This window comes from Pelophylax lessonae (genome assembly GCF_965119305.1).
Source record: "Pelophylax lessonae genome assembly, chromosome: 1".
Taxonomy (NCBI): Eukaryota; Metazoa; Chordata; class Amphibia; order Anura; family Ranidae; genus Pelophylax; species Pelophylax lessonae.
Genome location: NC_138768.1, coordinates 24,784,879 through 24,809,310, shown reverse-complemented (window position 1 = coordinate 24,809,310; position 24,432 = coordinate 24,784,879). Strand labels below are relative to the sequence as shown.

At 43.5% G+C, this 24,432-nt stretch overlaps 2 protein-coding genes across 2 annotated transcripts in view; one reads left to right on the top strand and one right to left on the bottom strand.

Moving 5' to 3' along the window:
• The window catches only part of LOC309545093 (vomeronasal type-2 receptor 26-like), a 427,741-nt gene that overhangs the window by 227,573 nt on the left and 175,736 nt on the right, over positions 1–24,432 (bottom strand). The gene's annotated exons all lie outside the window — the stretch shown is intronic.
• The window catches only part of LOC309569159 (vomeronasal type-2 receptor 26-like), a gene marked incomplete at both ends in the record, with an annotated part of 31,165 nt that continues 25,751 nt past the window's right edge, over positions 19,019–24,432 (top strand). The window contains one exon of the mRNA XM_082274920.1: positions 19,019–19,195. Coding sequence (XP_082131046.1) covers positions 19,019–19,195 — 177 coding nt within the window. The remainder of the gene's footprint in view (positions 19,196–24,432) is intronic.

Sequence of the window (24,432 nt, the reverse complement as noted above, 5' to 3'; positions counted from 1 at the left end):
TACCCCTATACACAAGTTCAGATGTTATGCCTGCCTCCAAAGACTCCCAAAAAATGCCCCTAAAAAAATGCCTGCAACAACACACCTGGGTGTTTTTGTAGCAGGCGTTTTTTTTGGCATTTTTTGGGCGTCTTTGGAGGCAGGCATAACATCTGAACTTGTGTATTCTGAAATCCGGGCCTAACTTTCGGGTAGTTCGGGTGTTCTGGTCGAACCAAACTTTTCAAAAGTTCGATCATCCCTAGTTGTGGCGTGCTGACAAAGCTTTTCCACATGTCGGCCATGCTAACCCTGCCTTCTGAGGTGCTGGCGGTGCCCTGGCAGCGTTGACGACCTCTTCATCCTCCTCCCCTGCCTTGGCCATGTGCTTCCACTGTGCCCCCGCTGTCAGGGGGGAATGCCACCAGCAGCGCGTCTACCAGCGTGCGCTTGTATCTTGCAATCACGCTCCAGTGAGGGAATTAAGGATGGTACATTGTCCTTGTAACGGGGATCTAGCAGGGTGGCCACCCAGTAATCAGCACAAGTTACTATGTGGGGAACTCGGTGGTCGTTGCAGAGACACTGCAGCATTTAATCGCTCATGTGTACCAGGCTGCCCAGAGGCAACGAAAAGCTGCCCTCTGTGGGAGGTGTATCCTCTGTGTCCTCCGTATCCCCCCAGCCATGCACCAGTGATGGCCATGAGCTGGCCTGGGTGCCACCCTGCTGTGAACATGGTTCCATATCCTCCTCCATCTCCTCCTCCTCATCCTCCTCATCCTACAGAACTGTGCCCCTGCTGGACAATTGTGTCCCTGGCGTTTGTGTGTGCAGGAACCCACCCTTGGAGCCACTTGCGAATGACTGCCCTGAAAGCCTTAGAAATGTTACCTCTTCATCCTCCTCCTCATCCTGTGCCACATCCTCTTCCATTATCGCCCAAAGTGTTTTTTCAAGAAGGCATAGAAGTGGGATAGTTAAGCTGAGAACGGCGTCATCAGCACTGGCCATGTTGATGGAGTACTCGAAAAAGCGCAACAAGGCACACAGGTCCGACGAGCAGCAGCAGGGTGAGAACGCTGAAAGTGCGCACAGACGGCCCGCACTTTCTGCAGCAGCTCTGACATATCGGGGTAATTTCTAAGGAACCTCTGCACCACCAAATTCAGCACATTGTAATGTTCTGGTACCTTTGGTTACCCTAATTCCACTTTTCCTAAGTGTATGCGTCCCACCATTCTCTTTTGGTAAGGTGCGCATACACCTTTAAGACCGATGCTGTCATCACTGAGCGCCGCTGGAGCGGCTATTTCAACCTCCGGCGGTCTCACTCACATGTTCGTTCAACGCCGCATAATCTGTCTTGAAGCTCTCATGCTTGCAAGCATACCTCGCTATCGGAACCTCGCTGCTGATCCCTGCATCCCGCTACCAGATCATCCGCTCTTGCCAAACCTCTCCTCTGCTACACTGCTACTAGTGATAAGTACCCCACAGGGGAAACCTCTATAACATTTATACTAAAGCTTACACTATCTAGCTCTGCATACTAAGGACTATTACTACATCTGCATTAACTAAGATTGCTAGCTCTTGAGCCTACTACCATCTGCTCTTGCACTGGGTTGGTCTCTCCTGTATGTTCACCTGCTACTCTATCATCTGCTGCCATACATGATTGCTAACCTATCTGCATCCCATCTGCTACTATCTTACTTTCAAGAACATTCCTTTCAAGTGTCTGTCACCTACCATCTCTACCCAACCTGTCTCTTCAGCCTATCATCACTATATTACTATATACATAAGTCACTCTAGGAACATCTTATTGAGTGTGTGTATCTACTTGCTGAATTGAGACTATCCACACATGATGAGTCTTGGGAGTTGGGATTGGTGTCTCAGCGTTTCTCTACATGACTACTGAAGTGGAATATTTCTGCAGCTGTAAATCCACTTTATACATAAAACGCAGGAGCGTTACAGATTGAACGAACCTCAAATGGATTCAGCAGAAATAACCACTCAGGTGACACAATTAAAACAGCAAGTAACTGCGTTAATACACGCACTTGCTGAATTAAGAGAAGAAAATCAGGCTCTGACGCAGCAGGTAACCAGACTGACACAACTTACCACTGCTCAGTCCCCTGAACCCAAAATAAATCCTCCTTTGGTATTTACAGGCGATCGCAAAAAATTTTGCGAATTTAAAAACGCATGTGAGTTACTTTTCTTGCTAAAACCCCGTACCTACCTTACTGATCATATTAAGGTTTGTACTATTATCTCTTACCTAACAGGCGATCCTCGGGCCTGGGCAGACTCTCTTTTTGAGAAAAGCGATCAGCTTCTCAACTCCTATGCCTTGTTTCTAGCAGAACTTACTAGCCTATATGATGATCCCAATAGGCAGAGTACTGCCGATCTTCAATTAAGGTCCTTGAAACAAGGTAGGAGACCTGTGGAAGACTTTGTCGCAGAATTCAAGAGATGGACCCTTGATTCAGAATGGAATGATGCATCTCTGAAGACTCAATTTAGGCTTGGCCTATCAGAGGCCGTTAAAGACGAGCTAGCGGATCTGCCAAAAACCCTGGATGCATTGATACAACTCAGTATCACCATAGATAGAAGACTACGAGAAAGAATGGCTGAGAAAATGGGAATGCCATTATCCAGTTCTTCTCGGATTTTGGCCGTTGACCCCACTCCTATGGAGGTAGGAACCATACGCCCACCTCTATCAACTATGGAAAGAGCCAGAAGACGATCTGGTAATCTCTGCTTGTACTGTGCATCCCCGGATCACAAGATAAACGTCTGTCCCCTAGTCTACAAAAAGAGGGGTGAGTGTTCACATGTCCTCCTAGGGGGATTGATAACTTCAATTACTAACCCTTACCTTTTTGTTTGCTTAACATTACAGTGGGACCAGAACAGGATTACTACTAAGGCCATGATTGACACAGGATCTTGTGGAAATTATATTGACATACGTTTTGCTGCTTTAAATAAAGTCCCTATTATTTCTAAACCTAAACCTGTCTCAGTGAGTCTTATTAACGGTGTTCCTTTATCCTCTGGTCCGATCACTGATCAGACACAGGCACTCCTAGTCACTACTAACGGGTCTCATATGGAGACCACTACCTTCGATCTAATACCTTCACCCCACTTTCCCATTGTTTTGGGACTTTCCTGGTTACACACACATCAACCAACCATAGATTGGAAGGAACGGACCCTGGCCTTCCTCTCTTACTATTGCGAGGGTACGTGTAACCTCCCGTCTTTCGGGAAGATCCTGTCTGTGGTGACAGATGAGATTGCACCACTATGTTATCAGGATCTCTCTGAGGTTTTTCTTGAGAAAAATGCTCAAGCACTACCTCCCCATCGAGACTATGATTGTAGTATTGATCTACTCCCAAATAGCAAATTGCCGTTCTGTCATGTTTATCCTCTTTCGCAGGATGAACTTTCCCATCTCAAAGAATATTTGGATGAGAATTTGAAAAAAGGTTTTATTAGACCTTCCACTTCTTCCACAGCAGCAGGACTCTTTTTTGTCCGCAATAAGGACTCAAGTCTCAGGCCTATCATCGACTATAGGCAATTGAATGCTATTACAATAAAAGATCGCTATCCTCTACCGCTTATCCCTGAGCTCATTGAGCAGGTGCGTGGAGCTACCTATTTTTCAAAATTGGACCTGAAAGGAGCATACAATCTCATTCGAATCCGTGATGGACACGAGTGGAAGACTGCATTCAGAACCAGATATGGATTGTTCGAATATCTTGTAATGCCATTCGGGCTATGCAACGCCCCTGCAGCCTTTCAACGATTTATAAACGATATTTTCAGAGACTTACTAGATGTCTGTGTTGTGGTATATCTGGACGATATACTCATATATTCACGATCCTTGTCTGAACACATAAGACATGTAAGACTAGTATTATCGAGATTGCTTGCACACAACCTATACGTGAAACTGAAAAAATGCTTGTTTCATAAAGAAGAAGTACTGTTTCTAGGCTACATCATATCCAAAACAGGAATCAAGATGGACATGAGTAAAATATCCTGCATTCAGGATTGGCCTACACCAACCACCCGCAAGGCGCTACAGCGATTCCTTGGATTTTCAAATTTCTACAGGAAGTTCATCAGGAACTTCTCTGCCATTGTGAGACCCCTCACACAGCTCACTAGCATTAAGAGACCATTCAAATGGTCAGATGAAGCAAATAAAGCTTTTCACCTGTTAAAGACAAGGTTTACTTCTGCTCCCATACTACGCCATCCAGACCCATCCCTCCAATACATTCTGGAAGTAGATGCGTCAAACATGGCAGTAGGAGCAATACTTTCCCAACGACCAACTCACACTTCACCACTTCATCCAGTCGCCTTCTTTTCTAAATCCTTAAGCAGTCCAGAGGTAAATTACCCCGTGGGTGAAAAGGAACTGCTCGCTATAAAATTGGCTCTGGAGAATTGGCGACATCTACTCGAAGGCACCCGACTACCGATACTTATATACACGGACCATAAAAATCTTCAATATCTTCAGACTAACAAAACTCTCTCTCACCGACAGGTACGATGGTCACTATTCTTTCTAAGGTTTAACTTCCTAGTGACCTACACACCTGCTGATAAGAACAAAAAGGCGGATGCACTATCACGACTAACTGAAGAAAACTACTTCGAAATCCCTTCCGTTCCTATAATACCTCACAAACGTATTATTGGAGTTGTCCGTTCTTTGAAGGAAGAGGTTTTGCATGGTATAAGTTTGGATTCACCCCCACCACAACTAAATACTGATGCAGAAGGCTTCCTCTACCACAACGACAAACTTTACATACCACCTACCATGCGCACCAAGATCTTGGAATTATCGCATGATGTGCCTATGGCAGGACATATGGGTATGACAAAGACTCTCAATCTGATTACCAGGCAATTCTGGTGGCCTGACATGAAAACATCTATACAAAAATTCGTCTCTTCATGCAATGTCTGTGCCAGGTCCAAAATTGACACTACGAGACCATCCGGTCTACTATGCAGTCTACCAATACCCCAAACTCCATGGGAAGTTGTGTCCTTGGACTTTATAGTAGAACTACCCCCTTCCAAAGGATTTAATACCATCTTGGTGTCAGTGGACCATCTGACAAAAATGGCACATTTCATTGCTATTCGCAGACTACCTTCGTCCAAACAAACGGCAGAACTCCTGATGAAACATGTCTTTAAGTTACATGGTATCCCAAAAACTCTTCTGTCTGACCGTGGATCACAATTTATTTCCAAGTTCTGGCAAGAACTATGTCACATACTACGAATTGAGCGGAAGCTCACTTCTCCTTACCATCCGCAGACCAACGGACAGACTGAAAGAGTCAACCAATGCATCGAGCAATATTTACGTTGTTACACTTCTTACCAACAGGATGATTGGGTGGATCTTCTCCCTCTGGCAGAATTTGCCTACAACAACGCAACCCACAGTACGACCAAGCAGAGTCAGTTCTACTTGAACTATGGGTTTCATCCCTCTATTCTTCCACTACGCATCCTTCCTTCAAATAACCCAGTAGCCTCAGACTATCTTACCCAAATAAAGGACTCTCTGGGTTTGCTTAATACTACCATTGCACACGCTCATAGTCAACAAAAGAAGTACTATGATCTTCGCAGAAGACCTTCTCCTCAGTATGCTATTGGGGACCTCGTTTGGCTCTCAACAAAAAATTTAAGACTGAAAATCCCTAGCAAAAAGCTTGGACCTCTGTTCTTGGGACCTTTCCCAATCAAGAAACTTATTGGAAAAGCTGCAGTACAGCTTACATTGCCAATAGACCTCAAAATACATCCCATTTTCCATGTGTCACTACTGAAGCCCCATGTTCCCGGCCAAGGAATAAGGCCTACTATCCCACCTCCTCCTCCTGTACAAGTTGAAGGTGGAGAAGAATATGAGATAAAAGAGATTCTGGATTCTCGTATCCACAGAAGAAGACTTCAATACTTAGTTCGATGGAAGAACTATGGGCCCCAAGACGACACCTGGCTAAACACCTCTGACATACATGCCCCTAGATTAATCCGCAATTTTCATGCAAAGTACCCAGACAAACCAGCTCCAGAGGCCTTCAGGAGCCGGCCTTAAGGGGGGGGGGGGTACTGTAATGTTCTGGTACCTTGGGTACCCTAATTACTCTTTTCCTAAGTGTATGCGCCCCACCATTCTCTTTTGGTAAGGTGCGCATACACCTTTAAGACTGATGCTGTCATCACTGAGCGCCGGACTGCACAGCTATTTAAATCACCAGCTTTCACTCACATGTGTTCGTTCAACCTGCTCTGACACCTGCTGTGTGCCTTGATGCTAACCTGCCTTGAAGCTCTCATGCTTGCAAGCATACCTCGCCATCGGAACCACGCTGCGCTGATCCCTGTATCCCGCTACCGGATCATCCGCTCTTGTCGAACCTCTCCTTTGCTACATTGCTACTAGTGATAAGTACCCCACAGGGGAAACCTCTATACCCTTCATACTAAAAGCTTACACTATCTAGCGCTGCATACTAAAGACTATTACTGCATCTGCATTATCTAAGATTGCTAGCTCTTGAGCCTACTACCATCTGCTCTTGCACTGGGTTGATCTCTCCTGTATGTTCACCTGCTACTCTATCATCTGCTACCATACATGATTGCTAAACCTATCTGCATCCCATCTGCTACTATCTTACTTTCAAGAACATTCCTTTCAAGTGTCTGTCATCTACCATCTCTACCCAACCTGTCTCTTCAGCCTATCATCACTGTATTACTATATACATAAGTCACTCTAGGAACATCTTATTGAGTGTGTGTATTTACTTGCTGAATTGAGATCATCCACACATGATGAGTCTTGGGAGTTGGGATTGGTGTCTCAGCGTTTCTCTACATGACTACTGAAGTGGAATATTTCTGCAGCTGTAAATCCACATCATACATAAAACGCATGAGCGTTACAATCTCACACATACCGACACAGACTATCCCGCAATTTAATTGTTCCCCAAAGGTTTTTATTGAATAGCGGAATAGGAAATATGATCAAAAAAAGTGTATGTATCTCACACGTACACCACCACACTAGGCCCCAATTACTATTGTTTGTACCCCTAAAAGGATGGATGAGGAGTAGGAGGAGTATGGAACAGGTAGCACCCTCAAATCTTCTGAAGTATGAGATGAACCTCAAAAACTTGGAAAGGTGGATCTCACACGTACCGACACAGACTATCCCGCAATTTAATTGTTCCCCAAAGGTTTTTATTGAACAGCGGAATAGGAAATATGATCAAAAAAAAGTGTATGTATCTCACACGTACACACCACTCTAGGCCCCAATTACTATTTTTTGTACCCCTAAAAGGATGGATGAGGAGTAGGAGGAGTATGGAACAGGCAGCACCCTCAAATCTTCAGAAGTATGAGATGAACCCCAAAAACTTGGAAAGGTGGATCTCACACGTACCGACACAGACTATCCCGCAATTTAATTGATCCCCAAAGGTTTTTATTGAATAGCGGAATAGGAAATATGATCAAAAAACGTGTATGTATCTCACACGTACACCACCACACTAGGCCCCAATTACTATTGTTTGTACCCCTAAAAGGATGGATGAGGAGTAGGAGGAGTATGGAACAGGCAGCACCCTCAAATCTTCAGAAGTATGAGATGAACCCCAAAAACTTGGAAAGGTGGATCTCACACGTACCGACACAGACTATCCCGCAATTTAATTGTTCCCCAAAGGTTTTTATTGAATAGCGGAATAGGAAATATGATCAAAAAAAGTGTATGTATCTCACACGTACACAACCACACTAGGCCCCAATTACTATTGTTTGTACCCCTAAAAGGCTGAATGAGGAGTAGGAGGAGTATGGAACAGGCAGCACCCTCAAATCTTCAGAAGTATGAGATGAACCCCAAAAACTTGGAAAGGTGGATCTCACACGTACCGACACAGACTATCAGGCAATTTAATTGTTTATACCCAAAGGTTTTAATTAAATAGCGGAATAGAAAATATGATAAAAAAAAGTGTATGTATCTCACACGTACACAACCACACTAGGCCCCAATTACTATTGTTTGTACCCCTAAAAGGATGGATGAGGAGTAGGAGGAGTATGGAACAGGCAGCACACTCAAATGTTCAGAAGTATGAGATTGTGTTCACTGTACCCCACAAAGATTGTGTTCACTGCACCCCAAAAGGATTTTGTTCACTGCACCCCAAAAAGATTGTGTTCACTGTACCGCACAAAGATTGTGTTCACTGCACCCTAAAAGGATTTTGTTCACTGCACCCCAAAAAGATTGTGTTCACTGCACCCCACAAAGATTGTGTTCACTGCACCCCACAAAGATTGTGTTCACTGCACCCCAAAATGATTTTGTTCACTGCACCCCACAAAGATTGTGTTCACTGCACCCCAAAAGGATTTTGTTCACTGCACCCCACAAAGATTGTGTTCACTGTACCCCACAAAGATTGTGTTCACTGCACCCCAAAAAGATTGTGTTCACTGCACCCCACAAAGATTGTGTTCACTGCACCCCAAAAGGATTTTGTTCACTGCACCCCAAAAAGATTGTGTTCACTGCACCCCACAAAGATTGTGTTCACTGCACCCCAAAAGGATTTTGTTCACTGCACCCCACAAAGATTGTGTTCACTGCACCCCACAAAGATTGTGTTCACTGTACCCCACAAAGATTGTTCACTGCACCCCACAAAGATTGTGTTCACTGCACCACACAAAGATTGTGTTCTCTGCACCCCAAAAGGATCTTGTTCACTGCACCCCAAAAACATTGTGTCCACTGCACCCCACAAAGATTGTGTTCACTGCACCCCAAAATGATTTTGTTCACTGCACCCCACAAAGATTGTGTTCACTGCACCCCACAAAGATTGTGTTCACTGCACCCCAAAAGGATTTTGTTCACTGCACCCCAAAAAGATTGTGTTCACTGCACCCCACAAAGATTGTGTTCACTGCACCCCAAAAGGATTTTGTTCACTGCACCCCACAAAGATTGTGTTTACTGCACCCCAAAATGATTTTGTTCACTGCGCCCCACAAAGATTGTGTTCACTGCACCCCACAAAGATTGTGTTCACTGCACCCCACACAGATTGTATTCACTGCATCCCACAAAGATTGTGTTCACTGTACCCCACAAAGATTGTTCACTGCACCCCACAAAGATTGTGTTCACTGCACCCCACAAAGGATTTTGTTCACTGCACCCCAAAAAGATTGTGTTCACTGCACCCCACAAAGATTGTGTTCACTGCACCCCAAAATGATTTTGTTCACTGCACCCCACAAATATTGTGTTCACTGCACCCCAAAAGGATTTTGTTCACTGCACCCCAAAAAGATTGTGTTCACTGCACCCCAAAAAGATTGTGTTCACTGCACCCCACAAAGATTGTGTTCACTGCACCCCAAAAGGATTTTGTTCACTGCACCCCAAAAAGATTGTGTTCACTGCACCCCACAAAGATTGTGTTCACTGCACCCCAAAAGGATTTTGTTCACTGCACCCCACAAAGATTGTGTTTACTGCACCCCAAAATGATTTTGTTCACTGCGCCCCACAAAGATTGTGTTCACTGCACCCCACAAAGATTGTGTTCACTGCACCCCACACAGATTGTATTCACTGCATCCCACAAAGATTGTGTTCACTGTACCCCACAAAGATTGTTCACTGCACCCCACAAAGATTGTGTTCACTGCACCCCACAAAGGATTTTGTTCACTGCACCCCACAAAGATTGTGTTCACTGCACCCCAAAATGATTTTGTTCACTGCACCCCACAAATATTGTGTTCACTGCACCCCAAAAGGATTTTGTTCACTGCACCCCAAAAAGGTTGTGTTCACTGCACCCCAAAAAGATTGTGTTCACTGCACCCCACAAAGATTGTGTTCACTGCACCCCAAAAGGATTTTGTTCACTGCACCCCACAAAGATTGTGTTCACTGTACCCCACAAAGATTGTTCACTGCACCCCACAAAGATTGTTCACTGCACCCCACAAAGATTGTGTTCACTGTACCCCAAAAGGATTTTGTTCACTGCACCCCACAAAGATTGTGTTCACTGTACCCCACAAAGATTGTGTTCACTGCACCCCAAAAGGATTTTGTTCACTGCACCCCACAAAGATTGTGTTCACTGCACCCCAAAAGGATTTCGTTCACTGCACCCCAAAAAGATTGTGTTCACTGCACCAAGATTGTGTTCACTGCACCCCAAAAAGATTGTGTTCACTGCAGCCCACACACAGCAAAATGGATGTGGATCACTGACACCTGCCTATCTCCTATCCCACCCCACACAGCAATATCGATTGTAGTTTGTAGAACACACTTTCCCTAAAATTCAGCAGACTCTATCCCTAAAATGCCTACAACTCGCCCTGCCTAAAACACTCTGACCTGTCCCTCAATTCTATCCGGACACAAATGGTTTTTTCCTGCCTGTCTGTCTCTAATCAGCAGCCAGCACGTTGATGTGTGCTCTCTCCCTGATCTAAGCAGCAGAATAACGCTGTAGCGGCGCTGCCTCGAACTTATAAAGACTTGGTCACATGCTTCAGACGGCCAATCACAGCTACTGATACATTTGCAGGCATGGCTGGGATGGCTTAGGCACACCAGTTAAACGCTTGTTGATTGGCTGTTGAAAGCCCGCCATGAAAAGCGCGCCAAAGCATGCAAAACCCGGAAATAAAACGACCGAACACGGATTTTTACACGAATATACAGTACTGTGTCCGTGTCCGTGTTCGGGTAAAAAAAATCCAATTATTCGGTACGAACACGAATAATACAGTCCGTGTTCGCTCAACACTAGTGGTGATACTCCAACTATTAACTATTCACAGTCTGAGAGACAGCTTACTTTAGAATGCGGCAAGGCCGCTCCCTCACTTTGCCCCTCCAAAATCTTGCAGACTACTGATGTTAGGCTGACCGGCCTATAGTTACCCGGGAGATATCTCTGCCCTTTTTTAAATATTGTTACCACTTTGGCTTTTTTCCAATCAGCTGGCACCACACCTGTCTGTAAACTATCCCTAAAGATCAAGAATAATGGTCTGGCAATCACCTGGCTGAGCTCTTTAAGAACCCTCGAGTGCAAGCCATGGCCTGACCACGGAGGAAAAATGGGAATGCTTTAGGAACATATTAAACAAATGCATCTCGCAGTGCATTCCTATGGGAAATACATTTAGAAGAGACAAAGCCAAACCTGGCTGGCTAAACCGTAATGTTAAAAAACTTATTAGGGGGGAAAAATGGCCTTCAACAAATATAAATTAGAGGGCACAGTATCTGTTTTTGAGCAATATAAGTAGGCAAATAAGAAAAGTAAATACGAAACAAAATGGCTAAAAATAGACAAATAGTGGAGGATAGTAAAAAGAACCCTAAGAAATTCTTTAAATATATCTACAGCAAAAAAAACAAGGGCAGAGCATGTTGCACACATAATTAACGATGATGGAAGGATGGTTACAGAGGACACTGAAAAGGCAACCGTGCTTAATGCTTTTTTCTCGTCAGTCTTTACACAGGAAAAGGAGGGGTACACTGACCATGACTGTATGGTTAGTAGTAATACACAGGACTTGCCGCTATGGCTAACAGAGGGGGAAATCAGGAAAAGGCTGGATAAAATGAACACAAATAAATCACCAGGCCCGGATGGTGTACATCTGAGAGTACTCAAAGAACTTAGTAAAACTATATCTAGACCACTGTTCCTGATCTTTGCTGACAGTATTATGACAGGAAATGTACCAGGGGATTGGAGGAAAGCTACCGTGATACCGATATTCAAAAAGGGCAGAAGCATGTCCCGGGAAATTATAGGCCGGTCAGTCTGACATCGATAGTATGTAAACTTCTGAAGGGGATGATAAGGGACTATATCGTAGAGTTTGCTAAAGACAACAACATCATCAGCAGTAATCAGCATGGGTTTACCAAAGGGCGTTCTTGTCAAACCAATCTCTTAACATTCTACGAGGAGGTGAGCTGTGAGCTAGATAGGGGGAGACCAGTGGATGTGGTGTACTTGGATTTCGCTAAGGCATTTGATATAGTTCCCCACAAGCGCTTTATAAAATAAGGTTTGCAGGCATCGACCACAAGGTTTGTTCTTGGATACGGAACTGGCTAAAAGGGCGTGTCCAAAGGGTGGTAATAAATAGCACATACTCAGACTGGTCTGGGGTGGTAAGCGGGGTCCCCCAAGGCTCAGTCCTGGGACCAACCCTGTTCAATTTATTCATAAACAGCATTGAGGATGGGATCATTAGTTCTATATCAGTTTTTGCAGATGACACACAATTTGGCAGGGCAATAACTGCACAGCATGAAGCAGATATCCTACAGAATGACCTGGACAAAATAACAGAGTGAGCAACGACATGGAAAATGAGGTTTAATGTGGAGAAGTGTAAGGTTTTGCACTTGGGGACTAAAAACATAAAAGCACTTTAGGGGGGGAACCTTTGGGGGAATCAAAAATGGAGAAAGATGTGGGAGTCTTGGTAGAGGATAGACTAAGCAATAGCATGCAATGTCAAGCGGCAGCTGCCAAAGCCGGTAGAATATTAGCATGCATGAAGAAAGGGATGTATTCCAGGAGATAAAACTATAATCCAACCACTTTACAAAACTCTGGTCCGACCGCATCTGGAGTATTCTGTCCAGTTCTGGTCGCCAGTCCTCAGGAGGGATGTGTTGGACCTGGAGAGAGTCCAGAGAAGGGCAACTAAACTAATTAGGGGCTTGGAGGACCTTAATTATGAAGAGCGTCTACAAACGCTTAATTTATTCTCCCTGGAGAAGAGATGCCTGAGAGGGGACATGATAGCAATTTATAAATACCTCAATGGTGATCTCAGCATAGAAAAAAAGCTATTCAGTCGCAAGGATTGCATGAGGACTCAAGGATATACAATGCGATTAGAGGAGAAGTGTTTTGACCACAGACAACACAGGGGATTCTTTACTGTTAGGGCTACAAGATTGTGGAATTCTCTACCCTCAAGAGGTGGTTTCTGCGGGAAGTATGGCTATTTTTAAAAGACTCTTGGACGTACATCTCGAGGACCAGAACATTAAGGGGTATGAGAGATGATTACGGCCACACGCGCCTACACAGGTTGAACTGGATGGACTATTGTCTTTATTCAACCTCAACTACTATGTAACTATGTAATGTGTAGCACAATTAAGCTTTGGTGTGCAGGTGCCCTCGCCATCTGTGTTTATTTTTGTATGTGTGTGTGTATGTGAGGGGGGTGTCATATTGTTTAAGGGGGTTTAAGTGCTTGGATGTAACTTTATTTTCTTACACTGTCATTTTTATCACATGAGGACAAAAAGTCTCCTTTGTAATGCTTTTTTTTTTTTTGGACAGGTTCCCTTTAACCAATTGACCTCCAGAAGATTTACCACCCTTCATGACTAGGCTATTTTGCTGCTTTTTGGCACTGCATTATTTTAACTGACAATTGCGCAGTCATGCAACTCTGTACCCAAATGACATTTATATCATGTTTTCCGCACAAATAGAGCTTTCTTTTGGTGGTATTTGAATATTTTTCCCTGTTCATTTTGTTGGTGAAAAATCCAAAATAAGCATCTATTGATTGGTTTATGCAAAAAAGTTATAGTGTCTAAAAATGATGGTATATATATATATATATATATATATATATATATATATATATATATATATATATATATATATATTGTAAAGTTTGGGGGTTCTAGCTCCACTGGATTGAGTGCACAACCATTTAAAATATAAACAAAAAGGCTTTATTTCAGCAAAACTCAAACATGGCTTCCAGCAGCGCACAAATCAAACACAAAATAAAGTTTGCTTATCTTCAGCACAAAGGAACAAAGTAAGGAAAAGGCACATACAGTTTTGTAGATGGGACTTCACCCCAAGGTTTGTGGCAGTCCTTTACAGACCTCTCAGCAGCTTTTGGCAGACTCCAGTAGACTTACAGCTCTCCCAAACAGGTGCAACCACCAACTACTCCTCCTCACCACCCACCTATTGCTGCTTCCTGTCTCTTAAGGTCTGATTCTCATGGGTCTTAACCCTGTGTGCGTGCGCTGGAATCCCTTTTAGTCAGGGGTGGGGGCTCTTTCCCACCCGAATATCACTACAGAGCTCCCCAAATTCCGGGTCCCAAATATCTCTTTTTACAATACAGAGAGAACTGCGAGTCAGTCCTCCTGATTTTTACTATTCCCAGGAATTTCTCACCCATCCTGGGTGACCCCCCTAACATTTACAAACTTCCCTTAAAGGGACCATAACCCAAATACAGGACCCAAATAGGGACCCAACCTTGGCGTCCTGTACAATATATATATATATATATATATATATATATATATATATATATATATATATATATACTGGATTTTTTTATTTTGTTTATACTAGGAATGGCAACTTATAGAGTTGACCTGTGATAGTATGGCGGGCAGTCTGACACTAACTGACACTTTGTGGAAATCTGTGACACTAATACTGTGATCAGTGCAAAAAATATACCCTGCCTTTCTTTTCTAGGAATTTTATTGGGATTTACAAAGAGATAAAAAAAAAAAAATAACGTGTAACCAAGTACATAGCTTCCCATATGAAGTAGGAACATTGTATGAAATAGGTAACTTATCATGTCTTAAGTCCTGTTTCTATCCGTGTCATATGCAAAGAAAGTAGCTGACTTAGAGGAGTAAGGGGACACAGAGAATGATACGCAAGTTGTCCATTAACAATATCTATGAGTAACTTGGAGTTTTTCCTGATTAGCGAAGGCTTATTATGGGAGTAGCTTGTTATTACCGTATCCAAAGGCAGTGTTCAGTACGTAGATGGCTATATGAGGTTTCAAGGTATGGAAACAATAGGGGAGAGGGTTAGGGAGTAATGTGAAGAGGTATGGAGAAGGTAATAGGTGTGGAAGAGAGGTCCAGGGACTGTAGTGTAGGGATGAGCATGTTAAGCTGAACAGCCAAGGCATGTTTACATATACAGTTGCTCTACATAAAGATGGCCTAGACTATAAGAAGATTGCCAAGACCCTGAAACTGAGCTGCAGCATGGTGGCAAAAACAGCGGTTAAACAGAAAAGGTTCCACTCAGAACAGGCCTCGCCATGGTCAATAAAAGAGGTTGAGTGCATGTGCTCAGCATCATACCTAGAGGCTGTCTTTGGGAAATAGACGTATGAGTGTTGCCAGAATTGCTGCAAAGGTTGAAGGGGTGGGGGGTCAGCCTGTCAGTGCTCAGACCATACACCACACACTGCATCAAACTGGTCTGCATGGCTGCCATCGCAGAAGGAAGCCTCTTCTAAAGATGATGCACAAGTTTGCTGAAGACAAGCAGACTAAGGACATGGATCACTGGAACCATGTCCTGTGGTCTGATGAGACCAAGTTAAACGTATTAAGTTCAGATGGTGTCAAACATGTGTGGTGGCAACCAGGTGAGGAGTACAAAGACAAGTGTGTCTTACCTACAGTCAAGCATGGTGGTGGGAGTGTCATGTTCTGGGGCTGCATGAGTGCTGCCAGAACTGGGGAGCTACAGTTCATTGAGGGATCCATGAATGCCAATATGTACTGTGACATACTGAAGCAGAGCATGAACCCCTTGATGAAGAAATTAGATGCTTAGTTAATGTAATCATTTACAATGTAGGCCATGTGGGACTTTAAGTGAGACACCAGCAGGTAATGCCCAGCGTCTCCATCCCTGTATCAGAAAAAAGTTGAAAGGATTAAAAGAGGTGCATGGAAGCCAGCCAGCCCCCAGTCTGATGTACTCACCCTCCAGTCTGCCACCAACCAAGTAGGCCTGTCTCATGGTATAAATAAAGAACAGGGGTTTCATTGGCACGCATTTGCAAACGCATGTGTAAGCTGCAGGGCCACTACACGGCACCCTGTGTTACCTGCAGTCCTAACACTTTCTAATTTGAGTGTCTCCACAATGGAAGCACATGGCTGCTAATAGATGGATGGGAGACAGGTGGGAGGGAGGCAGCCCAAACCTCCCCCAACCCACCCCCATCCATAACTGGTCTAATATATCAAAACTCTAATAGCGATGGTACAAACTGAAAAGGACCAGCTGAGAAGCATACACCTTCATCCCCTTGGAGGATGCAGTATAAAACACAGATTGGGACTTTATATGAGGCATTGACCTGTAAAGCACAGTGCCTCCATCCCTAATTTTATAAAATATTTGGGACTTAACATGAGACAAGCAGGTCATGCTATTAGTCTCAATCTCAAATCAGACTGCATCCACCAAAAATGCACGAAAATCACACAGTGGGAATTTAAATGAGGCACCAGCCTGTAGGCAAGGGGCCTCCATCCCTGGGAACACAAGTATTGTGCATAAGTGTCTGTGTGAGAAGACCTAAACTAACTCCGTGCGTACGCTAAAATGGGACAGAGATGTGTGAAACAAGAAGAAATAAGTGAGAATATATGTTATCTGAATTTAGACAGAATAGGTTTATTGTGGTGTCTGCGTCTTTAAGTGTTAAACTTCTGAACTAAAAAAAAAAGGGTATCAGCAGTGTCGGCCAGTGCATTGCAGCCTTCCAGCGAACAATAGACACTGACACCATAATATTTAGTGTTTTGCATAACTGTGGTTTTGCTTTATCCACTTTAAGACTGGGCCTATTTTTGGCACTTGGTGTTTACAAGCTAAAATCAGGGTTTTTTTTGCTAGAAAACTACTTAGAACTCCAAAAACATTATATATTTTTGTTTAGCAGAGACCCTTGAAAAACAAAATGGAGATTGTTGCAATATTTTATATTACACCGTATTTGCGCAGCGGTCTTCCAAACGCAATTTTTTGGGAAAAGATTCACTCTTTTGAATTAAAAAATAAGAAAACAGTAAAGTTAGCCAAATGTTTTTCCATAATGTGAAAGATAATGTTATGCCAAGTAAATAGATACCCAACATGTCAAAATTACGCACGCCAGCGGAATGGCGACAAACATTGGTACTTAAAAATCCCCATAGGCGACATTTTAAAAATTCCTACAGGTTACCAGCTTAGAGTTGCAGAGAAGGACTTGGGCTCAAATCATTGCTCTCGCTCTAACGATCACGGCAATACCTCATATGTGTGGTTTGCAAACCTTTTATATATGTGGGCGGGTCTTGCGTATGCGTTCGCTTTTGTGCGCGAGCTAACGGGGACAGGGAGCTTTAATTGTTTTTTTTTCCTATTTATTTTATTTATTATTTTTTCACAGTTTAAGTGCCGGTTCACACTGGGGCGACCTGTGAGGCGACCTGGTCGCCTCACAGGTCGCCGCAGGTCGCCTCCCATAGGGAAGCTGAGGACCCGTTCTAATAGGAGCGACACAAGTCGCTCCGACCTAGAAAAAGGGTCCGGAGCTTCTTTGGGGCGACCAGGAGGCGACCGCCATAGACTTCAATGTTATGAAGTCCGTGGCGGCCGCTCCGAGGTCGCGGCGCGCTGCTCGCACCGCGATCTCGGAGGTCGCCCCTGCAAGTAGCGTCGCGGTAATGTGAACCGGCGCTTAAAAAAAAAAAAAAATTGATAATTTGTGTTCCTATTGCAAGGAATGTAAACATCCCTTGTTATAGAAATAGGCATGACAGGACCTCTTTATTGTGAGATCTGGGGTCAAAAAGACCTCAGACCTCACAACTACACTAAAAAAGAAAAAGAAAAAAAATTGCTGAAAAAAATCGGCCCTTTAAACCGGTTGCTAGGCAACGACGTATCGGCGTATAACACGCACTGCTGCTTTTTCCTCCATTTTTAGGAGGAAAAAGTGCGTGTTATATGCCGATAAATACAGTATGTATATATATATATATATATAGATATAGATATATATATATATGTATATATATATATATATATATATATATATATATATATATATATATATATATATATATATATATATATATATATATATATATATATATATATATATGTATATGTGTGTATATCTATCTATATATAACTAGATAGATAGATAGATAGATAGATAGATAGATAGATAGATAGATAGATAGATAGATAGATAGATAGATAGATAGATAGATAGATAGATAGATAGATAGATAGATAGATAGATAGATAAATAGATAGATAAATAGATAGATAAATAGATAGATAGATAGATACCCCTATACAGAAGTTCAGATGTCATGCCTGCCTCCAAACGCCTTCAAAAAACCCCTGAAAAACACCGGAAAAACGCCTGAAACAAAAACGCCCAGGTGTGAAAGGAGGGTAACACCATCCCTGCGTTACTGAAGTTCTAAGAAAAACAATCTTTTTTTTTTCTGGTTCTGGACATGCTACAGAGCTTAAACTTCACAGGTACACTTTTTAGACCCCCCAGACACTAAATCCAAAGAAATCTCATTTTTTTTCTCAATAATGTTTTCAATAATTGTCTCTCTATCAAAAACGACAAATTTTATAAACTTTTTTTTTGCCTTATTCATAGTTCCTGGGGCATGACCCAGAACCCTATGCCCTTTTTAGGGGCATTTATTGGGTTTTAGGGCTTCAAAATGGTGTTTTTTGATTCCCGAAGTTCGGGTCCCATTGATTTCAATGGGGTTCTGAAATCCGAACCGAACTTTCGGGAAATTCAGGTGTTCTGGTCGAACCAAACTTTTCAAAAGTTTGATCATCCCTAGTCATCACATCTCGATAGGAAATAACTAGATAACCAATCTATAATCAATAAATTATTAAACATTCTATATGCTTGTTACCTATTATCATTTCTGTCATTTCTTAAGCTGTCCCGCTATGTAAAGAAAGTCCAGTACAAGGATCCGAATGGCAGGGTCATGATTTTTAATGATAAAGGAGAACTGCCCAGCCCACTGGAAATTGTAAATTGGATTACAAGAACTGAAGGTAAAAATATGACCTATTGGGAGCACGTGGGCCACTTTGATGGGTCCCTTTCAGACGGTCAGCAACTTACACTACAATCAGAGCGAATATCATGGAAAGGAGACAAGGTGAGTTACACTGGGGAAGCTGATTCACAATTTGTACAAGAAACATATTAGTTTTGATCCTAAAGCCCATCTCCTGACAAAACCTAACCCCCTCCCCCCATCCTGTTCTTGAATGGCCAACATCTTCCCTGACTAATTCCATGGTGATTCGATGAAGGTGTCAGCAATAGCTGTGTGAATATAAATGTCGGGATATGCTCCCATCACTCATTATAACTGAAGAATAGATGAACTACAAGACGTCTTCTACATTACAGAACAGCTGAATGTGACTGACTGCTACTAGCTACCCCCCTCCTCATCACACAGGCCGGGACATAGACATTAGGGATGGGCGAACGGTTTGGCCCTATTGGCTGTTCACTCGTTCGACGAACACCCAAATTATTTTGTTCGGCCCACCAGATGACCAAATGACCACAATGCATTGTGCTTCCGCACAGTGCATTGGAAGCCCTGATCGGCTAAAGCAATGAAAGCTTTGGCCAATCAGGGCACAGAGCACTGTCAGAGCCATAATTGGAGAAAGTAATAATGATTATATCCAATCATGGCTCATTGTTCTTAGTCCCACCCCACACTAAAAATAATTCTTTCAACAGTGGCTATTTGTAGAATATCAGTTTAGTGTGAATCTAGTGATAGCTCAGTCAGTGTGAGTGTAGTGACTAGGGATGGCCTTGCGTTTCGCCCAGCGGTCGGTTCGCGGCAAACTTTGCTTGTTCGCAGCCCACCGATTTTGCGAGCACATGGCGTTGTTTGCGGCGGCCATATTAGTTTACATTGGGGAGAACTTTGACCCATGACACATCCGTCAGGTTGAACGGGACTGCCAATTGAAACATTTCAGCACATGGACATACCCCCTACCTTATAAATAGACCTGAGCTGGCGGCCATTTCACATTCTACTTTTCATCAGTGTAGGGAGAGGTTGGCTGTGTGCACCAGGGACAGATTGCAAGTGAAACAAATAGCTCTGTTAAGATCCATAAAAGTCCTTTTAAGGGCTGGTATTTGGTATAGGTCTACAGTCTCTTGTCAGTGTAGGGAGAGGTTTGCTGTGTGCACCAGGGACAGATCGTCAGTGACACAAATCGCTCTGTTAAGGTCCACAAAAGTCCTTTTAAGGGCTGGTATTTGGTATAGGTGTACAGTCTCTTGTCAGTGTAGGGAGAGGTCTGCTGTGTGCACCAGGGACAGATTGTCAGTGACACAAATCACTCTGTTAAGGTCCACAAAAGTCATTTTAAGGACTGGTATTTGGTATAGGTGTGCAGTGCACTATATAGGGGTGTAATCCACATACACTATATTTTCTAATATAGAAAGCATATTATAGTGGATTTGTATTGTGCACTGTGCAGCATTGTGATTGGTGTGTTGAACGTTTCTGCAACAATACTACAAACATTGACAATAGCACTGTTAATGTATTATAACTGGTGTGATAGACCAGTGACCCCCCAATACCACATATTGAAGTGGGGTGTTATCTGAATATACTTGTATAAGTGTATTTGTGTCCTGCAACAATATTGCCTATTTTGCTGCATTTACTCTGCTACACACAGTGCCAAACTCACTGGCCAATTTTTTGTACAACTGGTGTGATAGACCAGTGCCCCCCCCCCCAATACCACATATTGAAGTAGGGTGTTATTTAACCGTATACTTCTCTAAAAGTGTATTTTAGTCCTACAAAAATGTGGCCTCTTTTGCTGCGTTAACAATGCTACACACAGTGACAACAGTTACTGGCCAATTATTTGTAGAACTGGTGTGATAGACTAGTGGCCCCCCAATACCAAAGACTGAAGCGGGGTGTTATATATACCTTATTTCAGATATACTGCACTTTTCTAGAGACTTTTGTTACAGGGTAATTTAAAAAGTGGTGGGGAAGGTGACGTGGATGATGACGTGTCTATGGACGTCACGTGGGTGGCCACAAGAGAGGAAGAGGAGGGGAGTTCAGAGGGAGAGGCGGACCAGCAGATAGGGAGGAGAGGCATGTGGAACTTGCATTGCAGAAGAGGTACAAAGCAGACTGCAAATGTATCAGGAGCGAGCCATCAACCATGTACAGTCACATCTGGCGCTCCCAGGATGCCGTCACATGGCTCCGCAGTGTGGGCTTTTTTTAATGTGTCCGCTGCTGACAACAGTGTTGCCATCTGCAGTCTTTGCAGTCAAAGCATAAGTCGCGGTAAGCCCAACACTCACCTAGGGACGACTGCCTTAAGAAGGCACCTGAACTCCCATCACCAAGCCCAGTGGGAGCAACACCATCAGAACCCACAAAGCCACACTCCAGGCTCTCACCGTCCAGCCTCTTCTCCTTCTCCTCTCTCCTCCCAATTGTCCTCCACTCCACCTTCCATGCTGCCGTCGTCACGTTGTTCTGGAAAAAGGCAGGCTTTCGTGGCCCAAATGTTGGAGCATAAAAAAATGATGACGCTGGATAACCCTCTTGCCCAACGTTTGACTGCTGCTTGTCGGAACTGATAGTCCGCCAACTACTGCCATATCAACTGGTGGACTCTGAGACCTTTTTCGGAAATTTGTGGCCATTGGAACACCACAATGGAAGGTCCCAGGCAGGAAATATTTCTTGCAGAAGGGCATTCCAGAGCTGTATGGCCATGTTCAGCGGCAAGTGAATATATCTCTGGCACACAGTGTCGGTGCAAAAGATACATCTGACCACAGACACATGGTCTAGCAAACACGGGCAGGGAAGGTATATCCCTTTTAAGGCCCAATGGGTGAACCTTCTGACAGCCGTCAAGCATGTAACCCATGGCACCCGTGTAGATTAGGTTGTACCGCCATGGATTGCATGCAGGCCTGCCTCTTCTTCTTCTCCTCCTCCTCCTCCATCCTCCCTCTCCTCTTCAGCTGACTCCTCCTTTTCTGCTGCTACCGTCTCTTCCGCTGCTCCGCCCAAGATCCCCAGAACCTATTCCACATGCCAGGTGAGTAGTGCTGAGCGAACACGGACTGTAATATTCGCGTTCGTACCGAATAATTGGATTTTTGTTACCCAAACACGGACCCGAAAACTTTACTGTATGTTCGGGTTTAAAATTCCTGTTCGGTCATTTTATTTCCTGTTTTGTATGTAATGGCGCGCTTTTAATGGCGGGCTTTCAACAGCCAATCAACAAGCGTTTAACTGGTGTGCCTTAAGCCATCCCAGCCATGCCTACTAATGTATTGGCAGCTGTGATTGGCCATATGAAGCATGTGACCATGTTTTTATAAGTTCGAGAGCCTCAGCGCGCTGCGTCATTCTGCTGTAGTTAAGGGACAGAGCACACATCATACGTGCTGGCTGCTGATTAGGGACAGACAGTGATTCTGGGAAAAATTGTGTCCGAAAAGAATGCAGGGACAGGTCGGAGTGCAGGCAGGGAAAGTTATTAGAGCATTTTAGGGCCAGGCTGGAGATTAGGCAGGGTCAGTCTACATCGATTTTGCTGTGTGGGGAGAGGTGCAGTGAACAATCTTTTTGCCCTCACTTGAGCCCACTGAGGAGGAGGAGGAGGAGGAGGGAGAAAAAAAATATATTTTTATCAGTCAGTTGTGTGCAGCGTTCATCTATTTTACTACAAGTTAAAAGGGATTTTTTTTCTCCCTTCATAGCCTGTTTGCTGCAGTGCTGACTGTGACATAAGACACTGCTGTGTTCACATGTGCTATTGAGTGATTTTCAATTTTATACACTTTTTTCTATTTCACTATTCAATATACACCCTTTTGGGTTAAAAAAAAATTAAATTGTGGCATAGTCTGTACTAATCTATTTAAAAATTACTAACTTAAAGGGGAATTTTCTTTTTTTCCCTTCATAGCCTGCTGCAGAGCTGACTGTAACATAAGACACTGCTGTGTTCACATGTGCTATTGAAAAATCACCAATTTTATATCATATTTTCTATTCTGCTATTCAATCTACACCCTTTGGGGTAAAAAGAATTAAATTGCGGCATAGTCTGTATCGGTACGTGTGAGATACACCTTTCCAATTTTTTGGGCGCATCTTACACCGCCGAGGATTGCAGGGTGTTTCAGTTTGCCTCCTGCCTGTTCCGAACTCCTCCTACTCCTCATCCTGCCTTTAGGGTACAAAAAATAGTGATCGGGGCCTAGTCTGGGTCTGTACAAGTGAGATAGATACACCTTTTGATATCATATTTTCTATTCCGCTATTCAATCTACACCCTTAGGGTAAAAAGAATTAAATTGCGGCATAGTCTGTATCGGTACGTGTGAGATACACCTTTCCAATTTTTTGGGCGCATCTTATACCGCCGAGGATTGCAGGGTGTTTCAGTTTGCCTCCTGCCTGTTCCGAACTCCTCCTACTCCTCACCCTGCCTTTAGGGTATAAAAAGTAGTAATCGGGCCCAGTCTGGGTCTGTACGTGTGAGATAGATACACCTTTTGATATCATATTTTCTATTCCGCTATTCAATCTACACCCTTGGGGTAAAAATAATTAAATTGCAGCATAGTCTGTATCGGTACGTGTGAGATACACCTTTCCAATTTTTGGGGCGCATCTTCCACCGCCGAGGAATGCAGGGTGCTTCAGTTTGCCTCCTGTTCCTGAACTCCTCCTACTCCTAATCCTCATCCTCATCTTGCCTTTAGGGTACAAAAAATCGTAATTGGGGCCTAGTCTGTGTTTGTACGTGTGAGATACACTGTTTCATAATTTTTTTTTTATTCCGCTATTCAATCTACACCCTTTGGGGTAAAAAGAATTAAATTGTGGCATAGTCTGTATCGGTACGTGTGAGATACACCTTTCCAATTTTTTGGGCGCATCTTACACCGCCGAGGATTGCAGGGTGTTTCAGTTTGCCTCCTGCCTGTTCTGAACTCCTCCTACTCCTCATCCTGCCTTTAGGGTACAAAAAATAGTGATCGGGGCCTAGTCTGGGTCTGTACGTGTGAGATAGATACACCTTTTGATATCATATTTTCTATTCCGCTATTCAATCTACACCCTTGGGGTAAAAAGAATTAAATTGCGGCATAGTCTGTATCAGTACGTGTGAGATACACCTTTCCAATTTTTTGGGCGCATCTTACACCGCCGAGGATTGCAGGGTGTTTCAGTTTGCCTCCTGCCTGTTCTGAACTCCTCCTACTCCTCATCCTGCCTTTAGGGTACAAAAAATAGTAATCGGGGCCTAGTCTGGGTCTGTACAAGTGAGATAGATACAA